At 39.4% G+C, this 22957-nt stretch overlaps 3 protein-coding genes across 4 annotated transcripts; all 3 read right to left on the reverse strand.

The window, feature by feature from the left end:
* Window positions 1-994: 994 nt before the first annotated feature.
* Window positions 995-15932, reverse strand: LOC141909741 (phosphatidylserine synthase 1-like). Of its 2 annotated transcripts, XM_074800338.1 has the most exons (13): window positions 15757-15932; window positions 13187-13281; window positions 13058-13102; window positions 10412-10530; window positions 9850-10005; window positions 9159-9310; window positions 8631-8690; window positions 8459-8540; window positions 7388-7500; window positions 6803-6868; window positions 5754-5916; window positions 3975-4007; window positions 995-3193 (listed from the first exon to the last, which is right to left on the reverse strand). In XM_074800338.1, exons 1-13 carry the CDS (start codon window positions 15930-15932, stop codon window positions 2936-2938), a joined length of 1518 nt encoding a protein of 505 aa, XP_074656439.1. In that variant the 3' UTR covers window positions 995-2935. The 2 variants fall into 2 exon arrangements, with proteins under 2 accessions (XP_074656439.1, XP_074656440.1); XM_074800339.1 differs by lacking the exon at window positions 3975-4007.
* Window positions 15933-16570: 638 nt separating this feature from the next.
* Window positions 16571-19927, reverse strand: LOC141909818 (uncharacterized). The gene is made up of 2 exons (XM_074800457.1): window positions 19597-19927; window positions 16571-18286 (listed from the first exon to the last, which is right to left on the reverse strand). Exon 2 carries the CDS (start codon window positions 18277-18279, stop codon window positions 17758-17760), a length of 522 nt encoding a protein of 173 aa, XP_074656558.1. The 5' UTR covers window positions 18280-18286; window positions 19597-19927; the 3' UTR covers window positions 16571-17757.
* A 677-nt stretch (window positions 19928-20604) lies between these two features.
* On the reverse strand, window positions 20605-21597 carry LOC141910346 (uncharacterized). Its single transcript, XM_074801081.1, has one exon. The coding sequence runs from the start codon at window positions 21595-21597 to the stop codon at window positions 20605-20607; it is 993 nt and encodes a 330-aa protein (XP_074657182.1).
* Between the last annotated feature and the right edge of the window lie 1360 nt (window positions 21598-22957).

The raw sequence follows: 22957 nt of genomic DNA on the forward strand, positions 1-22957 counted from the left end.
TCTCGAACGAGAAGAGTGGGGACGGGGGGCAGGGCAGGCGCGTATTCAGACGTTAGCACCGTAGGCACGTGCTAACGTCGCAAAAGTTATGTGGCCACTTTTACATTCGATATCAACCCCGAACGTAGAAAAGGGCATATTTTTAGAAGACGAGGCAGATGATGATTTTAAAGAAAAAAGGCACATTCACTTGTCCATCAATTCCTAATAAAAACAAGAAAGGGCACTTTTAGTCGCCTCTATATCAATCCCAAAAGCAGAGAAGGGCACATCTTAACGAGACGAGGCAGTTTATTCTAAACATAAAGTTGCACCATTCTTCGGGATTTCATCTTTACCTCGAAACAACATCTTAACGTATGTCGAGCACTTCGCATCAGCGGACGAACTCCCTAAAATTTCCCTTTCAAAAAGTCAGTGTGAAGAAATTAAGGTCACGTATTTTTTTCGAAATTTGGATACAAATAACTGAATTTATTATAAATCACTGTGTGATTTGATGTATAGACCAATAATAACTTTTAAATTTTGGAAAATGGTCAAACCGTAAACTGTATAGTTAAATCATTCCGTAAAAGTGTTCAATTACTTGTTGAATATCGGAGATAAATATCAACGTAATAAAAATCATGAGACGTTTAAGTTTATATCTTCGAAAAAAATCATATATAAGATCCGTCCATTTTCAATAGGTGTCAGTTAGTGTCCCTTTTTTAACGGCGAGGAAGTACCCTTAAACTGCCTCTCTAAAAAGCCGGGCACGAATCTGGGACGAGAATCATCCTAATGAAGCAATGGTATTCGTAGAAATTTCTCATTCCGAAATTCCCTGACTTCAAAGGAAAAAGCCCAGATTCCCTGTTTAACCTAGCAGGGAAAATTAATTCTGAAATTCCCTGATTTCCCTGATAGGAGCTATCGTCCGACAGCCGTTTCTTCGATCAAACATCGCTGCGACCCAGGCAAAATATCGAAGAAATTGACGAACACCAGATTACTCAAAAAGCTGTACAGATGTTGTTTTATTTGTTCTAAATATTTATACACACAAAAACAGAAAAGTCCATGTACATTTTTACGCCATGTACAAAAAGCGTATATAATGACCTGTACAATGTAGTGACCAAGTTCCACAGTTACTTTCGGGTTTTAAGCTACGTAGAGTTAAATTACAATAATATTGATACATTTATTGTTTAGCATATACGTGTCATTGATAGCACCGGGACTGCGCCCACGGGCACGGACAGGACCGCGCCATTGCGGGCACTGGACCGGACCAGTTCGTGACCGCGCCGTTGCGGAGACAGTACCGAATACTCGCGTTTTTTCTTTTTTGATAATTCGTAAGTAGATAAAAATACACTTTATTTTCCAATAAATTAATACATCGGCTAAGTTATACTGATTCGCGTAGCGTCATAGTGTTCGGGAATTACCCCTCTCGGTCGAAACAAGTATCCCCGCGTCCCTAATCGCGAGAAGATTCGTAGAGGAGCCGTGTGTTAACCGAGTTTAGAATAAATAACGATACTAGTAGTACTATAAAGGTTAACTAGTTTCTTTGACGCACGAGTTTTGCATAATCGACAGTTTAGTTAGAATTTCTGTTTTAAATTCTCAAAAGCTCATTCTCAAGAGGGGAGGATAGGGAGTATAGGGAGTATAGGGAGTATAGGGAGAGGTAGAGGCATCTTCACCCTTCAAGGAATTCGAACCCGCTACGCTAAAGCTGTTCCCCTAAAGCTGGTGGAAGCGAGTTCGGGGAGCGATACCGGACCCCTGGCAAGCGAGGATGAGGTAGTGGGATGAGTAGCAGCTTCATCGGGCGAATGAGTGATGGTAGCGAAAGCTCGTGCGTCAAATAAAACAGTTAGTGACCTATACTCGTTTCGTCGAATTCATTCCCTAATCGTTTATTTCATTGTGCACTAACTACAAATGAAAACCTTTGAAGTTTACATTGGAAAAAAAAGAATAAACTCGGAAAAACATCCGAGAACAAAATATCAAAGATTTATTTGGCTTCAGCTGAGGTCGATGTGTTTTTCTAATACTTCTTTAGAAAGTGACTAAATTCTGAAAATGTTTTTAAAGCAAATATTTTTAAAGAAAGTATAAAGTCTTCATACTATGCTGGCTGATTCGGGCCATGTAAAAAATATCACAAATGGTGCAAATTTTTTTTTTACAGACACCTAAAAGTCGTTTTATCGCGCAATAAAACGAAAATTACCACGTTAAAACGAGAAATTACCTCGATAAAACAAGAAAAAGTCGTTTTATTGCGCAATAAAACGACTTTTTCTCGTTTTATCGCGGTAATTTTCGTTTTATCGCGCTATTTTTTGTTTTAACGTGGCAATAAAATGAAAAAGTTCGTTTTATCGCACGATAAAACGACTTTTTTTCGTTCTATTGCGCAATAAAACCACTTTTTCTCGTTTTATCGCGGTAATTTCTCGTTTTAACGCGGTAATTTTCGTTTTATTGCGCGATAAAACGACTTTCTAGCGTCTGCAAAAAAAATTTGCAACGTTTGTGATATTTTTATTACATGACCCGAATCAGCCACCATATCATACCGGTAGTTTGGTTGTTTTATTTGATCTATACAACTGTAGAGGCCGAGTCCACTTGAAATTCGGTGACGTCATTAAGAAATTCACAGGCGGCCATCTTAACGATGAAAATATTTGTTACTTAGCGTAAAAAAGATTCTGTAATTTCGTCGAGACGAAAATCAACTAAAAAATTTTCGAATCAAATTTGTGACGTCATAAGGAGAGACACAGAGGCGGCCATGTTTCTAAATTCAAGATTACGTTCTAACGGCTATTTATCGACGATTGTTCTCGAGACCCCTGAGAATTAAGATCGAAGATTTTTCTGATAAATGAAATTTCGCCGAGAGTTTTCGTTTTTTCTTCTATCTCTAACGAACACCGTTTTGTTCCGCCGCCGCCAGTTTCACTTGTTTTCGCGGTCGCAGATTTTTCGCCGAAACGGTCGTCTGCCGCGCGGCGTCGCGGCTCGCGTCGCCGACGTGATTTTTGTCGGTGGTTTTCGTCGCCGATTTCGCGGGTGATTTCGTTTTCGCGGGTGACGCATTCGATTCGTCGCCGTGTTGCTGTTGCTGGAGGTAACTAGGTCGCGCCCATTTTTTAAACCAGCCGAAGAAGCTGTTGTCCTTCTGTTGGAAAACAGATAAAAAGCGTTTTTTAATGGGTCCTCCACAGGGTTGATTCAGGGAGGGGTGCACCCTCAAAAGTAGGGCATATCATAAAGGGCACCGACCATCGGAAATCATTGACTCATTTTGGAAATACAGAGGGCAGGCTTATGAATTTAAACTCTTTAGGTACCAGTTTAATATTTTTCATTTTCCCGGTTTTCTTTAAACAAAATTCCCGACTTTTCCCTTTCCAGTAAGTTGGCCACCCTGACAACGCACACATGCACGCACGCACGCACGCACGCACGCACGCACGCACGCACGCACGCACGCACACACACACACACGCACAAGTTATTGCGGAAAATCCTTCCATGGGGCGTTGAACGATATCAGCAAGTCTAGTATATTGAAATGCAATAAACCCACCTCAAATATCTAGGGGGCGTTAAACAGCACCAACAACCTCCATATACTTATAAATTCTATAACAAATCCACTTCAAACACCCCACCAGGGGTAGTAAATCCCAAAGCACCCTTTACAATTCACTTCTTAAACAACACCTCTCCTGAAAATTGAATCTCAAACCGAATCACCAGAGACGTTATGGTTTTGAAAGTTATTAAAATAAACTATCTAGACCAAACACGACGACACCTCGGTTCATCTAGTAAAGCGCATGCATCGTAATACTTATAACCACGGCATAAAGTGATAAATGCTCATTTTTAATCATATATTCAGCCGAGTTATATGCATCGAGTTTAATTTGATGAAGTCACTGTCGGGTACTTACTGCGTTATTTCGGTTGAATACGTCAGAGCAGTTCTAATATATAGAACGAGAACAATCACGTTCAGAAGAATTTTTCAAACAGCCCTCCCCCAGGAAGATTCCCGGCAAGTTGCTCATAAGTCCGTTAAAGCCAACCAGAGCCCAGTTTCACAAAAAAGTTGAACTCAAATTTTTGGGGTTATGCCATTGGTTACTTCATGTTTTCAAATGAGGACAACAATTCAAACTTAACTAAATAAATGAAGAAATCCCGCACTTAGAATTAGCCCAGTTTCACAAAAAAGTTGAACTCAAATTTTTGGTGTTATTGCCATTGGTTACTCCATGTTTTCAAATGAGGACAACAATTCAAACTTACCTAAATAAATAATCATCAGGTGGATGGCTGTTAGTCAACAGCCGAAACGTTGTGGTTTCATAATAATAAATTTGATCGTATAATTTTAAATTCTAAGTGTGGGATTTCTTCATTTATCTACAGTATACACGGATTATTTTGTTACTTACCTGTTTTAGGGTTAAACTTTTTTTGCGAAACCGAGCCCCCCCCGGTACATAGTTGCCATAGTGGCAATTGTTACTACGGTATTAATCCAGAAAGTTACCACGAACATTTGTGGAAATATCTTTTAGAGAAAGTAACCCGAGAATATTGGGCAATACGGTTAAACTTGCTTCAGTGGTTGCAGTTGGAACGATCATTATGTCGAAAACTTATCCAAACAATGACTTTACAAAATTGGATATACAAATTGAGACTAAAATCAGGAATAATTAAAAGACTTCTGTAATGTGGCGACTTACACTGAGTAAATCGAACACGAAATACAAATTGGGACTCAAAAATAGAGACTTCAGAAATGTGACTTTAGTAAATCGAAATACTAATTGGGATTCTTCAGTAATCAGGGGCCAGTTGCTCAAAGGTTGGTTTGAGTTAACAAGTTGATAGTTGACATAGTGACAATTAAAAGTTCATTGTTACTATGGTATCTATCCACTGGTTATCTTCAATCAACTTTTGAACAACTGACCCCTGGTGACTTATCCAAATGATGACTTACACTTAGTGAAGCGACCGAGAAATACAAATTGGGACTCAAAAATAGAGAAGACTTCAGTAATGTGACGACTTACACTTTGTAAAATATTGAACTAGAAATTGGGACTTTAAAATAGAGATGTGTGACAGCTTATCGCTCCAAACAACAACTTATCCTTTGTAAATTGAAAAGGGAATACGAATTGGGACTTGAAAATACAGTCAACCCCCGATATACTGCCCACATCGGTGCAGAAAGATTTTGGCAGTATAAAAGATGGTAGTATATCGGGGGGTGTTTTACTATGTATTTGTAAAGAGATGTACATTGACATGGTTCCCACAGTTACATGAATTAAAAATTCCAAGTATTTCATGGGTGATTTTTCAATTTTCCCAAATGGAAATGAACACATATTGTCATGCCACAGTCAACATTTTAGCGGTGACTTGTTGATAAAGGTGATTTTCAAGGGAAATCGCTGAAGAAAGTTGCCCTTGGCAAATGCAATATGTGAAATGTAATGAATTTCCCAAGTATTTCCCTGATTTGAGGAAAATTTTTCAAATTGCCAAATATTTCCAAACCGGGAATTATTATTTCAAAATTCCCAAGTTTTTCCCAATTTCCCTGTTCCGCGGGAACCATGCATCGAGAAAACGCTGGCGAGAGATTTCAGAGAGGGCATATGAAGAGGGACACGATCGGTTCAAGAATTACCAATTTCCGAACTTACCTCGCTATGCGAAATCGACGCCAGGTGGGCGCAGCCGTAGACGAACACGAAACTGAGGAACAGTTGAAACACGATCCACGCGACTAGATTCATGATCTCCGTCTGCAAGAACAACTCCTGCCCGAACTTACAGCAAATGATCGCTTCGGTGAACGTTATCGCGCTGAAATACATAATAATAATAATTATGACAAATGTTATGAACTAGTTTAATCATACATTAACTTCAGGGGCCAGGTGCACAGTCTTGACTTAAGTCCAAAATTGGTCTTAAAACTTAAGACTGGTCTTAAGTTGTTAGATTGGCTATAGAACTAAGTTGGTCTTAGACTGGTCTTAAGTCTAAGCCATGACTATGCAACTGGCCCCAGAGGCTCATGTCATAAAATGACTGCACTGCTGACGACTTTTTTAACAGAGAGTCATGGGACTGGCTAATACATTGCCGCCATGTTGAATTACATCTATCATAAAGCATAACAACAAACATATAAAATACTAAACTTCAGACCGGGCAGGGTCCATACGGATCGGTCATTCCTGGATGTAAAGTGTTTTCAAGACGTTTCAAAGGAAAATATCGTAAATTTCAAGGCAGTGTCCGCATCACTTTCTTATCCTGATTACTGTAGACTCCTTCTAAATCGGGTTAGATACGGTTTATCTCGCTCGGTGGTTTTGTAAGCTTATTTCTATCTGTTACACACGTGGTGTAGTGACTACCTGAACTCGCTTTCTAATTTGGTAACAACCTAATCCGGGAAATAAAATCCCAGTACCCTTGTAGGCGTACTGTACAACTACAAGCTAGACAAAATGTCTAAAACAATCTCGAAATTGAAGGAGTTTAGGCATTTTGCTCAAATCAACGGAGTTTCAAGCACCTTTAAAAGCATTTTCTGCTTTGAAGGAGTTTTTAAGGATTCTAGGAGTCGTAGCAACCCTGCCCGGTTTACATTAATTAATGAACGGACTCTGACCCATCATAGATGTGGGCTTTGATCTGCAGCTTGAGCGGGGCTCGGGTCTTGAGTAGGTATATTACTTACCAGAAAAGCCAACATTGCGTTCCAACTCGATTGCATTGTGTATCGGTCACATAACTGTAATACTGCCTACAAGTCAGAGAAAACTAATTCTAGTTCCGGTTTCAATTTCAAAGTCTTTGTGACTGATTTTTAGAAGTCTGAAATATTAAGATCCAAGTCTTTGTCACTGGTGTTAACCTATATCAGTGTGTCTACACGCCAGTGCGGTGTATAAACCAGTGATGGACTTAGTACTGCTAGTACTGAGAGAACTGAGTATCGAAAACGTTAGTTATTAGTTCTTTGACTATTCAAATATTGTGAAACAATACACCGCACTGCAGTGTAGACGCACTAGTGGTACGCACTAATGTGATATTTTCCAAAATTAGCAAATTATTTTCTATGCTAGTTATTTCTTGTTAGTTATTAGTTCTTTATCTATTCAAATATTGTAAAACAATACACCGCACTGCAGTGTAGACGCACTAGTGGTATGCACTAACGTGATATTTTCCAAAATTTGCTAATTATTTTCCGGCACATTAGGATAGTATTTAGTCAGTAGTGAAAGGGTTCAATGTTAGCGCCAGTAGTCTCTCTTACCGTATACTGGGAGCAGATACAGCACCGATCAGTAGGATACGACAGAACAATATGATATGACCGGTCGGCAGGTAGAATATCGCTTTCAAGAAGAAGAAATTCAACTCGCAAAGCTGTAAATAGATAGACACGTTAAATCATAGGAAATCGCATAGATTCCGAATGAGGACCCCCGCTATCCCACCAGCCATCCCCAGTGGCAGATCCATAGGGAGGTTGGGGATTTGAACCCCTTTTCTCGCCAAGTGCCTTTTCAAAATTCCATGTGATATAGGCTTCTTGGTATCAGGAAAATTGTCCCCCGGACAATTGCCCCCCAAATCAAATCTTTTTAATCTTAAAGTACCACAGATATTTACTTCAAATTAATCAGACAAAGTGAACTAATTCTAGCTAATTACTCTAGGACTGCTTTAAAGTTTTTGATTGGCTAAAGTAACACTAAAACTAATTCCAATAAATCAGCCAAAGTTAACTAATGCACTAATAAGTGGATTTATTAAGTTTCCTTTAATTTAATAAAAGTGAATTATAATTACACAAGGACTGATTTAAAGTTATTGATCTGCACACAACATCAGTAATTCTATATCTATATTCAATAATATACAAATGAATTTCTAAGTAAAGTATTTAGGTGGTGCTAATCTAAACCAAAAAGGATTTTATTCAGGGGGCAATTGTCCGGGGGCAATTGTCCTAGAATCAGGCTTCTTATCTGTCCCGATTTGGTTTTATGTGATTCCACATAGGGTTTTCATTTTTTCCTCCAGATCCCCCTGCAAGCACTTTGCGTCTGTGGCGCCCACAAAGAAAGCCCTTTTTTGTGAGGGGAAGATCCCTTTCATCTCCGCTAGATGACCTACGTATCAATAGGACAACACAATCAAATTAATAGTCCATTTTTAATTAACTTTCATCTAGATTTTAAGCCTCCCACAATTCCTTAAATATAAGATAAATTGTGTCTCTCGATGAACTTAAATTGATCTAATGGGTTCGCAATTAAATCGCGAGATTTTCAGTTCTAGAATTTATAGAATCCGAGAAGAGGGAGGGATTACTAGATACCTGAAATACTATAATCAGTTTACAGACCGCGATGATTCTCATGTAACTACTGTTCGGGTCTAACCAGCGCATGTGAGTCCAACTAGAAAACGAAAACAACCGAGAATATTATTTACTCGTTTCCTCCCAGATTCCAAATCAGATTCATCGATCTGAGTGGTACGGCACATACCTGGCTGGCGTGAACTGCAAAACAGCACGTTTGATTTTACCGGGCGTCGAATGAATATCTCTGAAAAATAGACGGGAAAATGTTGCTTTTTCGAGAAACACCGGCGAAGCTATGGAGAGAGGTGAGCAAGACTGACAGAGAGAGAGAGGGAGGGGAGGGAGGGAGGGAGGGAGGGAGGGAGAGAGGCAGTGAAAGGGAAGGTAGACCGAGATAAGTGGAGATAAAGAGGATAGAAGATAATGGGCATGATTAAGAGAGATTGTGAACTGAAACGCATTGAAATGAAAGGAGAGAGGAAGAGATAGAGAAATGTATGGAGAGGGAGAAGGAAGACTGAGATAGAGGAAAAGATTAAGAGAGGTAGAAGTAGAAGAGAGGTTAAAGCGGCTAGGTTTATCTTAGTTACTTTTCAGGGCAACCGAGGAATTCTTTCTACTTTATGGCAAAAAGAGAATTTTAGGGGTGGGGGTGCACAGCCCTGTTGATCCGCCCCCGTTTAATTACTGCATAGCTAGGGGTCATACGTACTTGATACTCTCCCAGTGCAGATTACGCAGCTCCATCTTGTGGCAGATGTACATACCAAACCAGATGCCGAGCCCGTTAAATATGAGTACGTCCAGGATTAGTTGATCCCACCAACATTCGGCGAAATTCGGCAGTAGGTGCATAAACGCGAGCTACAATAAGAGAAACTGCTGGAAACTACAGGGAATATAAGGGTGATTAGGGCTGAATGGATATTTCTGCGGCAAGTTTCCGGAAATTTTAGGAATTGGGGGTTGGTTGAAAGGTTGACAATATCATAGGGCTTCGTATCACGACAGCTTTTCACGAATTACAGGGATCAAGATACACACAGTAGAACCAGCTTAATTCGGATCATTTGGGACGGACCAACAAAATTCATCCGGTTTACAGAAGAACAACTTCTTGCAAGGTGACATTTTCTTGTATATTCATGAACAAATGGACCGCAAATAATGTCTGGATTAGACCAAATTCCGGATCAAGCCGATCCAGATTAAAAGTGGGTTTGACTGAATTTGAGTCAATCTTTCTTTATACCTCAAGTACTGCCCAGGTTCACATACATGTATTTGTTTTATTTTACATCTCTTCCTAGTATTTCTAGGCGTTGAGTGCCAAAGAGTTTTTGCATGGGCAATGGCTAGTTGTTGTAGTAGGGATCGGGGGTGAGCACGTATAATTACATTACCTCGGTGACCTCCCACGTAATACTGATAGTCCAGCAGATGCCGTAGTGACGAATCAAAATCGCTTTCAACGCCCAGCCGAAAAAATGCGCGACGATGAAAATATCCAAACACGGCCAGACGTTTTCGAACGTCAACGCGCATTGACCCGCATGACCCTGGAAAATGGATAGAAAATGGATAGATAACAAGAAAAGAATATTTTCAACATTTCGATAAAAAGATGAATGAATTTTCATATGAAACCAGGTAGATGGTGGATTCTCACTTGCAACAAGGGAAATCCTCTATTGCAACGGTGTAGTTGATATCCTACTGCACACTAGCATACCTGGTGGATCCTCACTTGCCAAAACAGGAATCCTCAGGCCTATGACAACAGTAGTTGATAATCCTACTGCACACTAGCACACCTGGTGGATCCTCACTTGCCGCAAGTGAAAGCCAGCTTGCCTCGTGTCAACTGTCGGAGTCTACATTAGGTTGCTTAGTTTCAAGAACCTTCCAGCAAAAATGCCCAGGCATAAACCGGTTATAGTGATTCGATTTTTTTTTCCTGATTACCTCGAATTCTTTCGGCCCGTGAACGAGTTCAGGAAACAACCAGTGTAACATCGCGAATACATCACTTTTATGTTGAAACAAAATGAAAACCAGCAACAAGAAATACAACACGCTTAAACCTGAAATGAAAATATATCCAGACTATTCATACTATGTATCATATTCTTATCACATATCTTTGTATAAATCTATTCTGCAAAATAAACTATAACTTTAACCAAGTACCCCCCAGGACCTAGTAGGCTAATATAGAAACTTTATTGTAGATAATAGGCAGGGGCATAGCCAGGATTTTTAATGTCGCAGGTGCAAAATTGTAATATAGATTTAAACACAGCGAAAAATAATTCATCAATTTATATGCAATTAATTTAGACTCGAATTGAATTAAATTAAAAGACTGAGAATTGAATTAAAGGTGTTTTAAAATTGACAACTTGCCCAGAAAAGTGTAGGCCTAGAGGCTAGTCAAGCCTAAGATACTGGCCAAGCATTCCGGTACTATGTGACAGCCTAGGACCTTTTTTCATATCAGTAACTACATGGCTAACCTAAGATTTCATTCATAGAGCAACTAGGCAAACCTAGGGACGGGACCTGTGGCAGTAATTTCTAAAGAAACCGTAGGCCACCAACCCTAATAAAACCTGGATTTGATGCGTACCGAATACAACTAGCGTGTTTTTGAATGGCCATGAAAGTGGACTGAACCGAAACAAGAAATATACAAGGATTGTACCATTATCTGCGTTTATTGTTATCTAACTGACCAGCTGCCATTTGAGACATTGATTCAAAATGAGACATCGAGCTTGACTGTGGATCGGTACCTGAACGAGTTACTAATCAGCTTAAGTAGAGAGGATCGATTTTAAAAGAATTTTTTTTCAACCGATTTGATTCAATAATCGTCATGTCTCTAACAACAGCTGGCCATTTATCAATAAACTTACACATTAAAAAATTAATGCGTACGTTTGTTCCATTAACAATGGGACAATCATTATTTCTCGTTGTTTTTTGTTTGATTTCATTTTCACTGCCATTCAAATAAACGCTTAGCGCTCAGCCTTGCATGAATTATGATCGCATTTCAACATTCCATCCTCGAGCAAACATCCAGGTCTACCAACACTACCCCCGGAAAAAATTATTATAGAATTATAGGTGATAAATAATCCATCATAAAGTTTTGCTTAGGTAACCCATTTTCAGAAACTAGGATGGCCGAGGACCTTTTTCATACCAGTAGCTGTTTGGCTAACCTAAGACCTTGAACTTATATTTATTGTGCCGTTTATAACATTTATACATAGGATAAGACATGCAATAAATTTACAGGACAAAACATAAAAGAATGTCATTTAATATAGAGTACATATTACATGTAGCATAAAAACAAAAGCTGGACTGAAGACCGCATTCATACAAGCAAACCTAGGGTAGTAGGCCTAATTACTATATCGAGCCATATGCCATCAATCCTACTATTAAAACCTAAGGTGGCTGATTTAATACGTAGTACTAAAACCTTTCACCAAGAACCTTAGTGTCTGATGTACCACAGACACTAAGACACGAACGACATTTTCTCGATACTTTTAGATCACTGCAGCTTTAAACCACCAGAAATCCAGTTTCACCAAATCGATTGTGAAAAATAAACTATCATTACAAACCTCACATATTCAGTTTTCTTATTATTATGTTCAGTCGGAGGTTCCTTCATCATACTCCGTGCTTGATGCGATATAAATACAGAAATAGCAAAAATGACACCATTTTTTTCACTTTGAAACTAGGCATTGTAACACTGTAGTTCGTTAGCAACAAGACGCTTGAGCGATGCGTGTCTCATCGCTAAACAGTGCATCATTTTTGTATCTTAAATTTAATCGTACTAAAATCAGATTTATCGTCAAAATGATATAATGAACGAACACAAAACTTCATAAGGTTAGTGTAGATAGTTTATTTATCAAAATCGGTTGTTTATTTGCTGAGATATCGCAGTTTGAACACAGGCAAAAATGCTGACAGTAGTTGTGTCGGCAAAAGTCACGCGACTTTGAATGAACGTGTCTGGGTGGGTGGTTACACAGGATCGTAGAGCAACGTAGATACACTGTGGAGACCGGTCATCCTTATTACCGAGATGATGTATTTTACCGAGATGAACCGAGATCAACCGAGATGAAATTAAATATAACATATTTATTTATTCCATATCGATTTTAACCATTGAAATCATATCATATCAGTAATAAATGCCTGCTGGGTTCATATTTTACATATTTTGTCGGATATTTTTGGAAAAATAACTTTTAACTTTACCGAGATGAGATCGTTGATCAATCAAATTCAATGAAATTTTATTGCTAACCGAGTTTACGTTTTTGAAGTCAAAATTTTTTTAAATAAAAAAATATGTAAAATATGACTCTAGGAGGTATTTATTATTGATATAACATGATTTCAAGTGTTAAAATCGATAAGGAATAAATAAATATGTTATATTTAATTTCATCTCGGTTGATCTCGGTTCATCTTGGTAAAATACATCATCTCGGTAATAAGGATGACCCGTGGAGACAGCCACACTGCCAGGACTGGGTGAATAAAACCTAAGATGGATTTGATACGTACCGAATACGATTCTCCATAAAGCAGGATGAGGTCGCGTGAATGGTCCTGAAAAACGGAATAAAACATACAGTAAGCTCTTTCTTTCCAGTTTGTAATACAATTTGACGCGAATATAAAAGAAAAAATCACCGTTTGGAAATGCTAAGACGCTGATGATCAAGAAGAAGAACGTCAGACAACACAAACCGCTGAGATAGTTCGATTCCTTCGATGCGGCGTCATCTCTGAGGAGGGTAAAAAGTAGAATTATAAACACACCTCTGGGGTCGGGACCCACACAGACACATGGCGACTACTTATTAAATCCAGCCTAAAAAAATCCATCCCATTCCCTACTGTAGTGGTACTAACTACCGACCGGTCCTCCTTACCGAGTCCGAGATGACGCAATTTACCGAGATGAACCGAGATGAAATGAAAATAATATGTCAAAGTCGAAACTTGGTGAAGCGCACAGCCAGTCTTAAGTTTTAATGAATAAATAGAGGCGAGTGCCCTTTCGGCAACTTATATAGAATTCTACATTGTAAAAAAATAGGTTTTGCGGGGGCACCTGTGTTCGACGAGGTCCGTGGCCAAAGAAAATCACCCAAAATGTCGAAGATCTATTCGAGCGAAGATTCGCCGTGATCAAATACATGTATAGAAAAGGAATTCATTTTTGCGAAAAAAACATGCTTTGGGAGTGTTGATTACAAATTGAAAGCCTTGTTTGTTTTACGACAATAAATCTTCCTGTATCGTCAGATATGTTCTACGAACGGCTTTAACAGTTTTATATGTTTTACACAAGAAATTTGAAGATTAAAAAAGAAAAAAATCATTTTTTGCGAAAAACAACGTGGGAGTTTGGGAATGTTGATTACGTATTGAGAGCCTATGGTTTTATCGATTATACGAAAATAAATTTTTCTGTAGTTTAAAAATGTCAGATTTCTACATTAAATCTCATGGCTTCAATAGTTTTATATGTTTTACACTAAAGATTTGTTCCTAAGTATTACAACGGGTTGCATGGGTACGGAATTAATGGAACAACGGTATTTTGAATACGGTACGGATTATAGCGAATTTTACTTGAAACGGAAAAGGGGAATAACGTTTGAAAAACGGGAGTAAAAAACACATAAAGATACGATATGTTAAAAAACGCACGGCATTTTACTCCCAGGGATTGGCAAAATTCTGAGTTAATTATTCAGTACTTGTGTGGAGCGGGACGGTCAATTTGTAGCACGCGGACCGCGCGCGCGTTATTCTCCGGGACTCGACCCTTAGTGATGCTGTGAAACCGGCGCTCTTGTTATTCTAAAAAAATTCGACCCGTTGCTAAGGGACTGTGCTTTTTGTGGGATTTGAATCCAGTCTTCCAATCGGTTTCTACGGAGAAATACGAACTAAAAATGACATTTCTTTGACAATATTTCGTGAATATTCTTTGTAAATATTCTGAAAATTACACAAAATCGTTTTGTTATCCTTCATTCACGTATTTAAACTACCCGCACGACGCGGCCCGCAAGTTTCGACGAAAGTCCGTCCATGACCGTCATTTTCGTCGCCGCGATTTAGCCAATGCCCATGTGTCCCGGATGTAAACTACACTTTTTGAGAAGGACGGTATTAGCGGAGCTGGCATCAGACCACAATTAGGTTAGTAGCTCGAAGATGCGTAGGGCCGGACCCCAAAAATAGTACCTAGAGTGAAGAAGAGGTCCCCTATAAATGTTGCCATAATTTCTGCAAATGGGATAGGTAACGAATTTCGGTTATATGTATGAAATCCATTGATCCTGAGAGACAGCTTGATGATGAAATAAGGGATTCCCTGGACTTTTTTTGCTTGGAGTAAGGGTACCAAACACGGTGGGGGATTCCCTTAGATATTTGGCTCGGATGTACTGGCATACCTGTACTGGGATACCCCTCCTTTCTAAAGGTTTGATTATTTCAAAAGTTAGGTTGGGTATGTGGGGCGAAAACCACTTCAATGCGTAGCTAAGATGCTGGCCTATGAGCCATAAGCAGGATTTCCCCTGAATTTACGCGCTTATATATGAACTAAACTCTCGAATTTCTTGTTTTTACTATAGGATATAGAAGATTTTGGAATAGTGGTCTGAGCTGAGCTCAGATGGTTTTCACCCCACATACCCAACCTAACTTTTGAAATAATCAAACCTTTAGAAAGGAGGGGTATCCCAGTACAGGTATGCCAGTACATCCGAGCCAAATATCTAAGGGAATCCCCCACCGTGTTTGGTACCCTTACTCCAAGCAAAAAAAGTCCAGGGAATCCCTTATTTCATCATCAAGCTGTCTCTCAGGATCAATGGATTTCATACATATAACCGAAATTCGTTACCTATCCCATTTGCAGAAATTATGGCAACATTTATAGGGGACCTCTTCTTCACTCTAGGTACTATTTTTGGGGTCCGGCCCTACGCATCTTCGAGCTACTAACCTAATTGTGGTCTGGACGGTATGGAGAAATATAGAAAATTTTAATTTGCCTCATACGCGCGATTAACTTAAGGAGCTTCCAGCTCGCGCCTTCGGCGCTGGCTGTGCGCTTATAACTTATTTATTTACTCCTTATCGATGTAAACACTTGAAATCAAATTATATCAGTAATAGATACCTGCTGGAGTGGAGTCGGATATTTTTGGGCCAAAAAATGAGCGCAGTTTTCTCACCTGACAAACGCGGTATAAACTAATCCCAGCACAGATACAGTGAGTAGAGTTAAAGTGTGAGGTTTGTAGAAGAATTCCAGAGAGATGTCATCAACTGGCGACTCGTTAATCTCAGAGAAATGCAATTTATCCTCGGAAATACTGTTAGAATTGCGAACCCGGCGAGTGGACGCCATTTTGCATTAAAACTGCGAATTTGGACGTCAACGCTAAAATACGGAAAATGAATAAAATAGATAATATACGGAAATGGACTGATACTAGCTAATATATGGAACTGGATTGGATTATTACGGACTGAGGGATTTTAGCTTTTTTCCAGTATGTCTTAAATCGTTTTTAGGTCTTAATCTTTTTTGTGAAACTGGGCCAAGGGCAGAGACATTTAAGCTATCGTGGGTGGGCACCCTGGGGTCCGAGTCCGCCACGAGTACGGATACCGTACTAGGAATCCGCCCGACGCACAGGCACGCCGAGGTTAGGAAACAAAACAGGATACACTAGGAACAAAACGCAGCCCAGGAGACAGGAACATGTTTCCGGGCGTTACCCTGTGCCGTGTGGTCTTCGAGAAATATTTCCGGAAACAACGTTTCCGAGGTCGGCGTGCTGCTCAGCACGGTGCGCCATGTGTGCGTTGGGCTTCGGTCAATTCGAGCACCTGATCAAGGGGTCGCTCATTGACAGTAATGATCTCCAAGGCTTGCATGAAAGCAGATAAAAGTAGGACTATTAGAAAAAAACTACACGTTTTAAATCTACCATTGAATATATTAATCGTAAACATTTTTTTTATTCAGTAACATAACCTGAGTATAAAATAAGACAGCAGATTTTGAACTTAAGAATATGAAAATAGTATCGTTTTTTTTTACAGGGAACACGATTACAAAAATGCTTCTACTCTGTATTACACTAAAACTAATTTACATATAAATAAAGATTTATAGTTGAGAACATTTTTCATTAAATTGATGAATTTGGCCACGTCGATACAAGAGTTGTAGCGATGATATCGTAACAGATGTTGTATTCAAACAAGCCTATGCACGTATAAAGAATTGTGCAAGAATGACACTAAATGTAATGATAAAAAAGATGATAATCATAACAAATTGAAATTATACAAATGATAAAATATAACAACGGATATAACAAACTATTTCAGTGGCGTTGATACAATTAAAAGAGTTAATTACACTTTAACAAAATGGACCCAGTTCGATCCAGTTATGAGATATCACTTGACCTTAGGGTTAACCTAAATTAACCCCGCTAGTATTTAGTTGTACAAATATAATAAAATGGTTTCAATTTCAATTAATTTCGGCCAATTGGCCTTTTTGGAGGGTCTAGATTCTGGTGTAACCGCAACTTCACCCCGCGATTCGTTGCTTATGTGGAGACACCCGCATTCCCGGTTGACGATGTATCCAGGAAATGTAAATTCACCTGAAGTAACATTATAGCCTAACCTAACCCTAACCATATCGTATTCAAGTCATTGAGGTATTTTTCATCACTGGATATATCAAAATGCCCCATTACCGAAGGGCAATAATTCGAATAGAGTCAACGCCCAGGTTCGCTAAGTTGTAAGGAAAGTCATAAAGCGTAAAATGTAAAATTGATTAAGACACAGGAGCGTTTTAAGCACTTTTTTCATTATAAAAAATCATCATCCCTTTTTTGTTTGTTTTTTCAAAACCTGAGAATTTTTACCCCGCCATTAAAGTTAAGTCATTCGATTGAAAAACTCTGAAATTATGTCTACAACTTTACCGGCCCAGAATGTCTGGTGTTCTGTGCACCCATCATCCCCTAACCCTTGTGAATTTTTGTCTACGTCATTGTTCTGGGCCCAGTTGCACAGTCATTGCTTACAGCTAAGAAAAGTCTAAGACCAACTAAGTTCTTTTCATCTAACAACTTAAGACTTTTCTTAAGATTTTAAAACCACATCTGAACTTAAGTCAGAACTGTGAAACTGAGGCCTGTGATTTAGGGGCATTTAGCATTTCCGCCTGAGCATGTCAGCCCCTTTCCAACCACGATCAAAATCGAGCCCAAACAAATCTGTGCCAAACTGGCCACGACCCCGACCCCTAGAAGCGGGTCGACGACGTGATGGGTGGCTGCGCTAGACCTGTTGTTCTGTATGAAGAAGCCGGTACTTATGAGCACGTGTCCGAGTATCAGGCTAACGAGATAACATACGAACAAGATACAATTATAGACAGTAAGAGCAATTGCATAGCCATAAATGCTCCTCATATACTTGTTATTGTTTGATTTGACCGCGTAGGCGATCAAAGCTGCAAACGCGATAGTTCCACACGGGGCGTACGTCTGGTAGGCGAAGTTGAACGACTTGACGTAGAGGCCGATCTCGACTCCGAGATTGATCGTGGCCAGCACGACTATGATTATGGCGACCGAGCTGGCGATTTTGGCTGCTGTTTCGTCCAGTTTCGGGCCGCCGCCTTCGGCATCATCAACCTTAGATCCATTACAGTTACCCATCTTTCAACTAGAAATACAATTATGAATTCAATTTAAACATCATCATTATTATCAGTAATTATTCCTTAATTTGCGAATGATTATGAATCATAAACGATGAATTAAATGAAATGTTGAATATTGAAATTTATATGTATTACAGGGTGAACCTGTTTAAAAAGTATTCACCACTTTTGGCAGCAACCAGACACTTTACTCTTTCACCCACACATTCACACATCCGGTCTTGCTAAATTTCATGATCGTAAGGACAAAATCAGAGGCGGACCCAGTGGGCGAATTGTTAAAGAACTTGCCATTTCTGATATTAGGTCACTTCCACACTCAGGGACATTCAGCTGTTCTATTTTGTCATAACAGAACCTCTAATCGTGACAAAATTGTAGCAGGACGGAACTTGTCACTTCCCAAAAGCCACTTTCATGTCCATAAAGCAATATTAAGCGTACACTCGCGCTGAAATCCGCCAACTTTTTGTTCGTTGACAATGTAAAAAGAGCACTTAAAATTGGATGGATTTTTTCAGGTCACACAAGCCCCCCTGGATCCGCCCTTGGAAATAGGTATACATTGCATGGTTGAGGTATATTGATCCGCAATGTTTCTAATACTTAAAAAAATCAAATTTTCTTGGAAAAATCAGATATTTGAAATAATTAAAAGTTTCGAGGGTTGATGATTCAAAACCTCTGGTAAATTTGTCATAAACGTAATACGGTTTTAGTCAGTAACTGGACCGTGGACTAATTCATATTCATTGGCCAGTATTATCGCTATACAATTACCCGAATATAAAACAGTCCCGGCTATCATTTATCTAAACCGGTTATGGGTTTGAAAAGTGGACCGCCAATCCAGTTTTTGGTTGAAAAGTGGGCCAACGATTCAAAGTCGTTACAATTGCAGTACAGAGATTCGAAGTGGTGCTAAAATCATACGCGACCCTTTATTTCGAAACAAAGATCTATTCGCGTAATTCACCGAAATAGAATTGAAATATATCTATACATATGTGTGTATTCATACTATATACATATACATAGGCCATTACCATACAACTCAATATTCAATCACTCAATAATTAATACGTTACATCACAGCTGTGGTCAATGTTCCTTGAATCCTGGTTATAACCATAGAACTCAAATCAAATTTGATTCGAATTCTAAGTTATAACGTAACTCCCTGCTACATTTCTCTGCGATTGCAGGGAACGTGTCAGAATGTTCAATATTTTCTAACTTAGCGTGTTCCCCGAGTCAGTGTGGGCCAAGTCTTTAAAACTGTGACCCTTATTTTGAAACCGATAGTACTTACTTTTCTATTCCTTCGAATCCGGGTGTTCAAATATAGTGTCAACGCTGTTTCTACGCTATAATTACGTGTGGTTGTATAATTACGCTTTATAACGTTCTCGCCTCACGACAGAAGAGAGTCAATAACGTCCTGTACTACGTCGCGCTTGTGGCAAGTGCGCGAGGACGTGCTCTGTATAATAAGCTGGTGTTGCTAAGGAGTAACCAAAGCGTATGAATAACTTTTTTTTTACTCGAAGGCGGGGCCACCTTGACTGAGTTTCGAGCGTTAATATCAAAGGTATCAATCGAAAATGCCAGAAGTTATCGGTGGTGTTTTGTTATTACGTCTATATGGAGGCCTGCGTTTCTTTGAATAAAGCAAATGTTCGTGAGAATGCCCCCGGAAAATACCACAGGGGCCTCGCAAAAGTTTTTGTCCCCAGTATCCTAGGTATGGGATTCTGGGGTCAAAAACTTTGTGTCAGGTCCCGTGGAAAATATGTAAACATAAAAAGCAGAGTTTTTGTCATGGGTTTTTTGGGGATATTAAATATATTCTAGCCGCAAGGGGAGTTGAATTGAATTATATACAATTTGGCTATTAATATTGTTGGTCGGTACCTAAGGATATATATATACATATTTTGTAACGCAATTATACAATTGTTAAGTTGTAGCTTACGATATGTTCTATGATGATAGTGGTGAGTTTCAAGGTCATTAGGTTTTGAAGATGGTCACCAGGCAAGGCCGTTTTTGCAGGGGGCAATGTGGGCATTTGCCCCCTAGAAATTTTGGAAAGGAGCCCCTTTTTGCAAATATCATTGTTATATCCTATAGAACTGCCCGTTTTGGGTTTCTCTTCCCCCTAAGATTCAAATGCTAGGGCGCTGTCAGGGGCGTAGCATCCTTAGCCGCCGACCGCGATGTTCACCTCGGTCATTATTAAGTTAGTACAATGGGACCTTCTACAAACGACCTTTCCATGCTACGCGTGATTTTCGTGGTTTGTGAGAATTGAGATTTTTCATCGAAACAGTCTTTTGAGATTCTGTCTGAATTTTAAATTTATAGAAAGGTAGACGACGAAATTCAACGCCGAATCGAGAACCACCAGAAACAGACCGGCCTTTCTGGCGTACTGTTTGAAATCGTCTGATTTGAACGCGAAACCCGCCGCACTCGCGACTCGATCCACGCAAGCTGGCGTTTCGCATATTGTAAAAATCAGTAGTATTGCCATCACCATTTTATCGGCTTGTCGGTCGCTACGGCTGGACTTCGGCGAGGACACGGCCGCCAAAACTACCGAACGCCGCGAACGAGCGATATGGATAGAATTGAGCAGGCCTAGGTTCGTAGCGTAAAGAACGACCATCGGAAAACCGACCAAGAATCCGAAATAGACGATCATATCAAAGCGAGCGTAAGATGCTGGTTTAGGTTTTACAATATACGGCGCCACTAAATCGAAGGAGCAGCGGTGAACGCTTTTATATTCAAGACCGGACAGCCAGTATCGTGGAACGTGACAAACGATGGAAATTAAACACGTGGAAACGACGTTGATTTTGCAACATTTCCACGTCAGCACTCGCCTGGACCAGAGAGGGAATCTTATATTCAGGAAGCGATTCACGGAAATATAGGCGGTTATCCAGTTTCTGATTTGTTGCGTGATGAAATACAGAACGACAGTAGAGTAGGCCAGTTTGGCGTCGATATCGTTGTCTTTGTACCTGAAAACCAGATTCCCGAATCGTATCCTGTACCGGACGTGTCTGACGAAAAAGTACACAAGACAAACAGCCAGAAACGACATGTCGCAACACGCCAAAACCTTCAAGATTCTAATCGATACCACCGCTTGTCGTTCGAGGCCGAACGCGAATAAACTGAGCACGTTACCAACTATGCCGAAAACGCAAATGGCCCCAATTCCGTATACGTACAAGTTATGAACGAACACGTATTTCAATCTCACGGGTGGACAGTCCATATACCCAGATACGTTCACCATCGCTTTCTATAGCACAGGGAAGTCGCATAGATTTATGGTTACACTACACATGTATATACGTTCAGTCCCTTCGGGTCTTAAGACGTTACTGACATATCTTGGTGTCGTATTTAACGCCAAACATCAATTTAACGCATCGTTTGTATGAAGCAGCACCTTTTAAAATCTCTTAAAATGTATTGCATTTATTGCTCTGTCGGGCGTTTAATGTTTCCTAATGGAAAATTGTAGATCAATGCCGCAATTTGATTCAGCTAAACTTATCCGTCATGATGTGAAATACCGGTACCTGGTACTGTATATGTTATCGTGTCTACGCTGAGATTACCTGATAAAATATATCATTTAAAAGTAGATTCAGAACTTGCAACTGAAACTGGCCGATGGGGGATGAAAATACGGAGAGATGATAGGATTTGTCCTCATTGCAACACGGCTCTAGAGGACGAATTTCATTATTTCTCATGTTTTCCAGTCTAAGTTTTAAGGGCCAAATATATTGACAAAAGATTTTATGTGTATCCAAAACCAGTATAAATTCTCCTCGCTCTTGCATGCAGAAGAGAAACGTGTATTATTTTTTCTATTTTTGTCACTCATATTGTCAAAGACCTTCAGTTTTTCTTGTTGCTATGTACGGGTGGTGCGACATCCGGGGATATGAAAATTTGAATTTATTCAGAAAGTCTTTGTTCTTTATTCTGTAAAATTGTGATGAAAGTGACCAAAATATTCACATGATTTACAAGTATTGGCGGATTTAGGACGGTATCTCTTGGTGTGAAACGTAGGATGAATAACTGTTGGGGGAAAACGGAATCTTGCAAACTAACTAAGCTTAAGACTCTAGTAGTATAAATGATGCGTGTGTTTATGTACATCACTAAAATCTTTGTCGTTTTCTAAAAGTTTAATTTTCTACTAATATTTGTAAATACTTCATATAGTTTTTCTTCATGTACGATAGAAATGGTTGGAGTGTAAATAGATAATTCGTACTATTTCGCAAAGGAAAACTGACAGGATTATTAATAGTTTTATGTATTCTGATGCAAGTAGTCCATCATTTCGTTAACGACAGCCATCCACGACATTATGCCCTCATATATATCTATGGATTGAAGGCCTAATAGATGGGAGTAAAATGAACTCCACCGTGACGGATCGCGCGAACCGATTTGGCGGTTTAGCCTATGCTCGTCCGGCTCGCGAGTTTTTCTACACATATCTGTTTACGCCGATTCTTTTCGGCGGAACTTTCGGGAACTTTTTCGTAGTCGCGGTGTTCATTAAGCAAAACGAGTGGAACAAACCCGGTGTCATCTATATGTTCTGTTTAGCTATAACAGACGGCTTATAT

Source organism: Tubulanus polymorphus, chromosome 8 (genome assembly GCF_964204645.1).
Source record: "Tubulanus polymorphus chromosome 8, tnTubPoly1.2, whole genome shotgun sequence".
NCBI classification, from domain to species: domain Eukaryota; kingdom Metazoa; phylum Nemertea; class Palaeonemertea; order Tubulaniformes; family Tubulanidae; genus Tubulanus; species Tubulanus polymorphus.

Coding starts and splice junctions, on each gene's coding strand:
- LOC141910346 (XM_074801081.1), bottom strand. CDS start 21,597: ATGGTGAACGTATCTGGGTATATGGACTGTCCACCCGTGAGATTGAAA.
- LOC141909741 (XM_074800338.1), bottom strand. CDS start 15,932: ATGGCGTCCACTCGCCGGGTTCGCAATTCTAACAGTATTTCCGAGGAT. Junction 9,311..9,849: donor TTACGTGGGAGGTCACCGAG/GTAATGTAATTA, acceptor CTCTTATTGTAG/CTCGCGTTTATGCACCTACT. Junction 8,541..8,630: donor TTGCAGTTCACGCCAGCCAG/GTATGTGCCGTA, acceptor TTCGTTTTCTAG/TTGGACTCACATGCGCTGGT.
- LOC141909818 (XM_074800457.1), bottom strand. CDS start 18,279: ATGGGTAACTGTAATGGATCTAAGGTTGATGATGCCGAAGGCGGCGGC.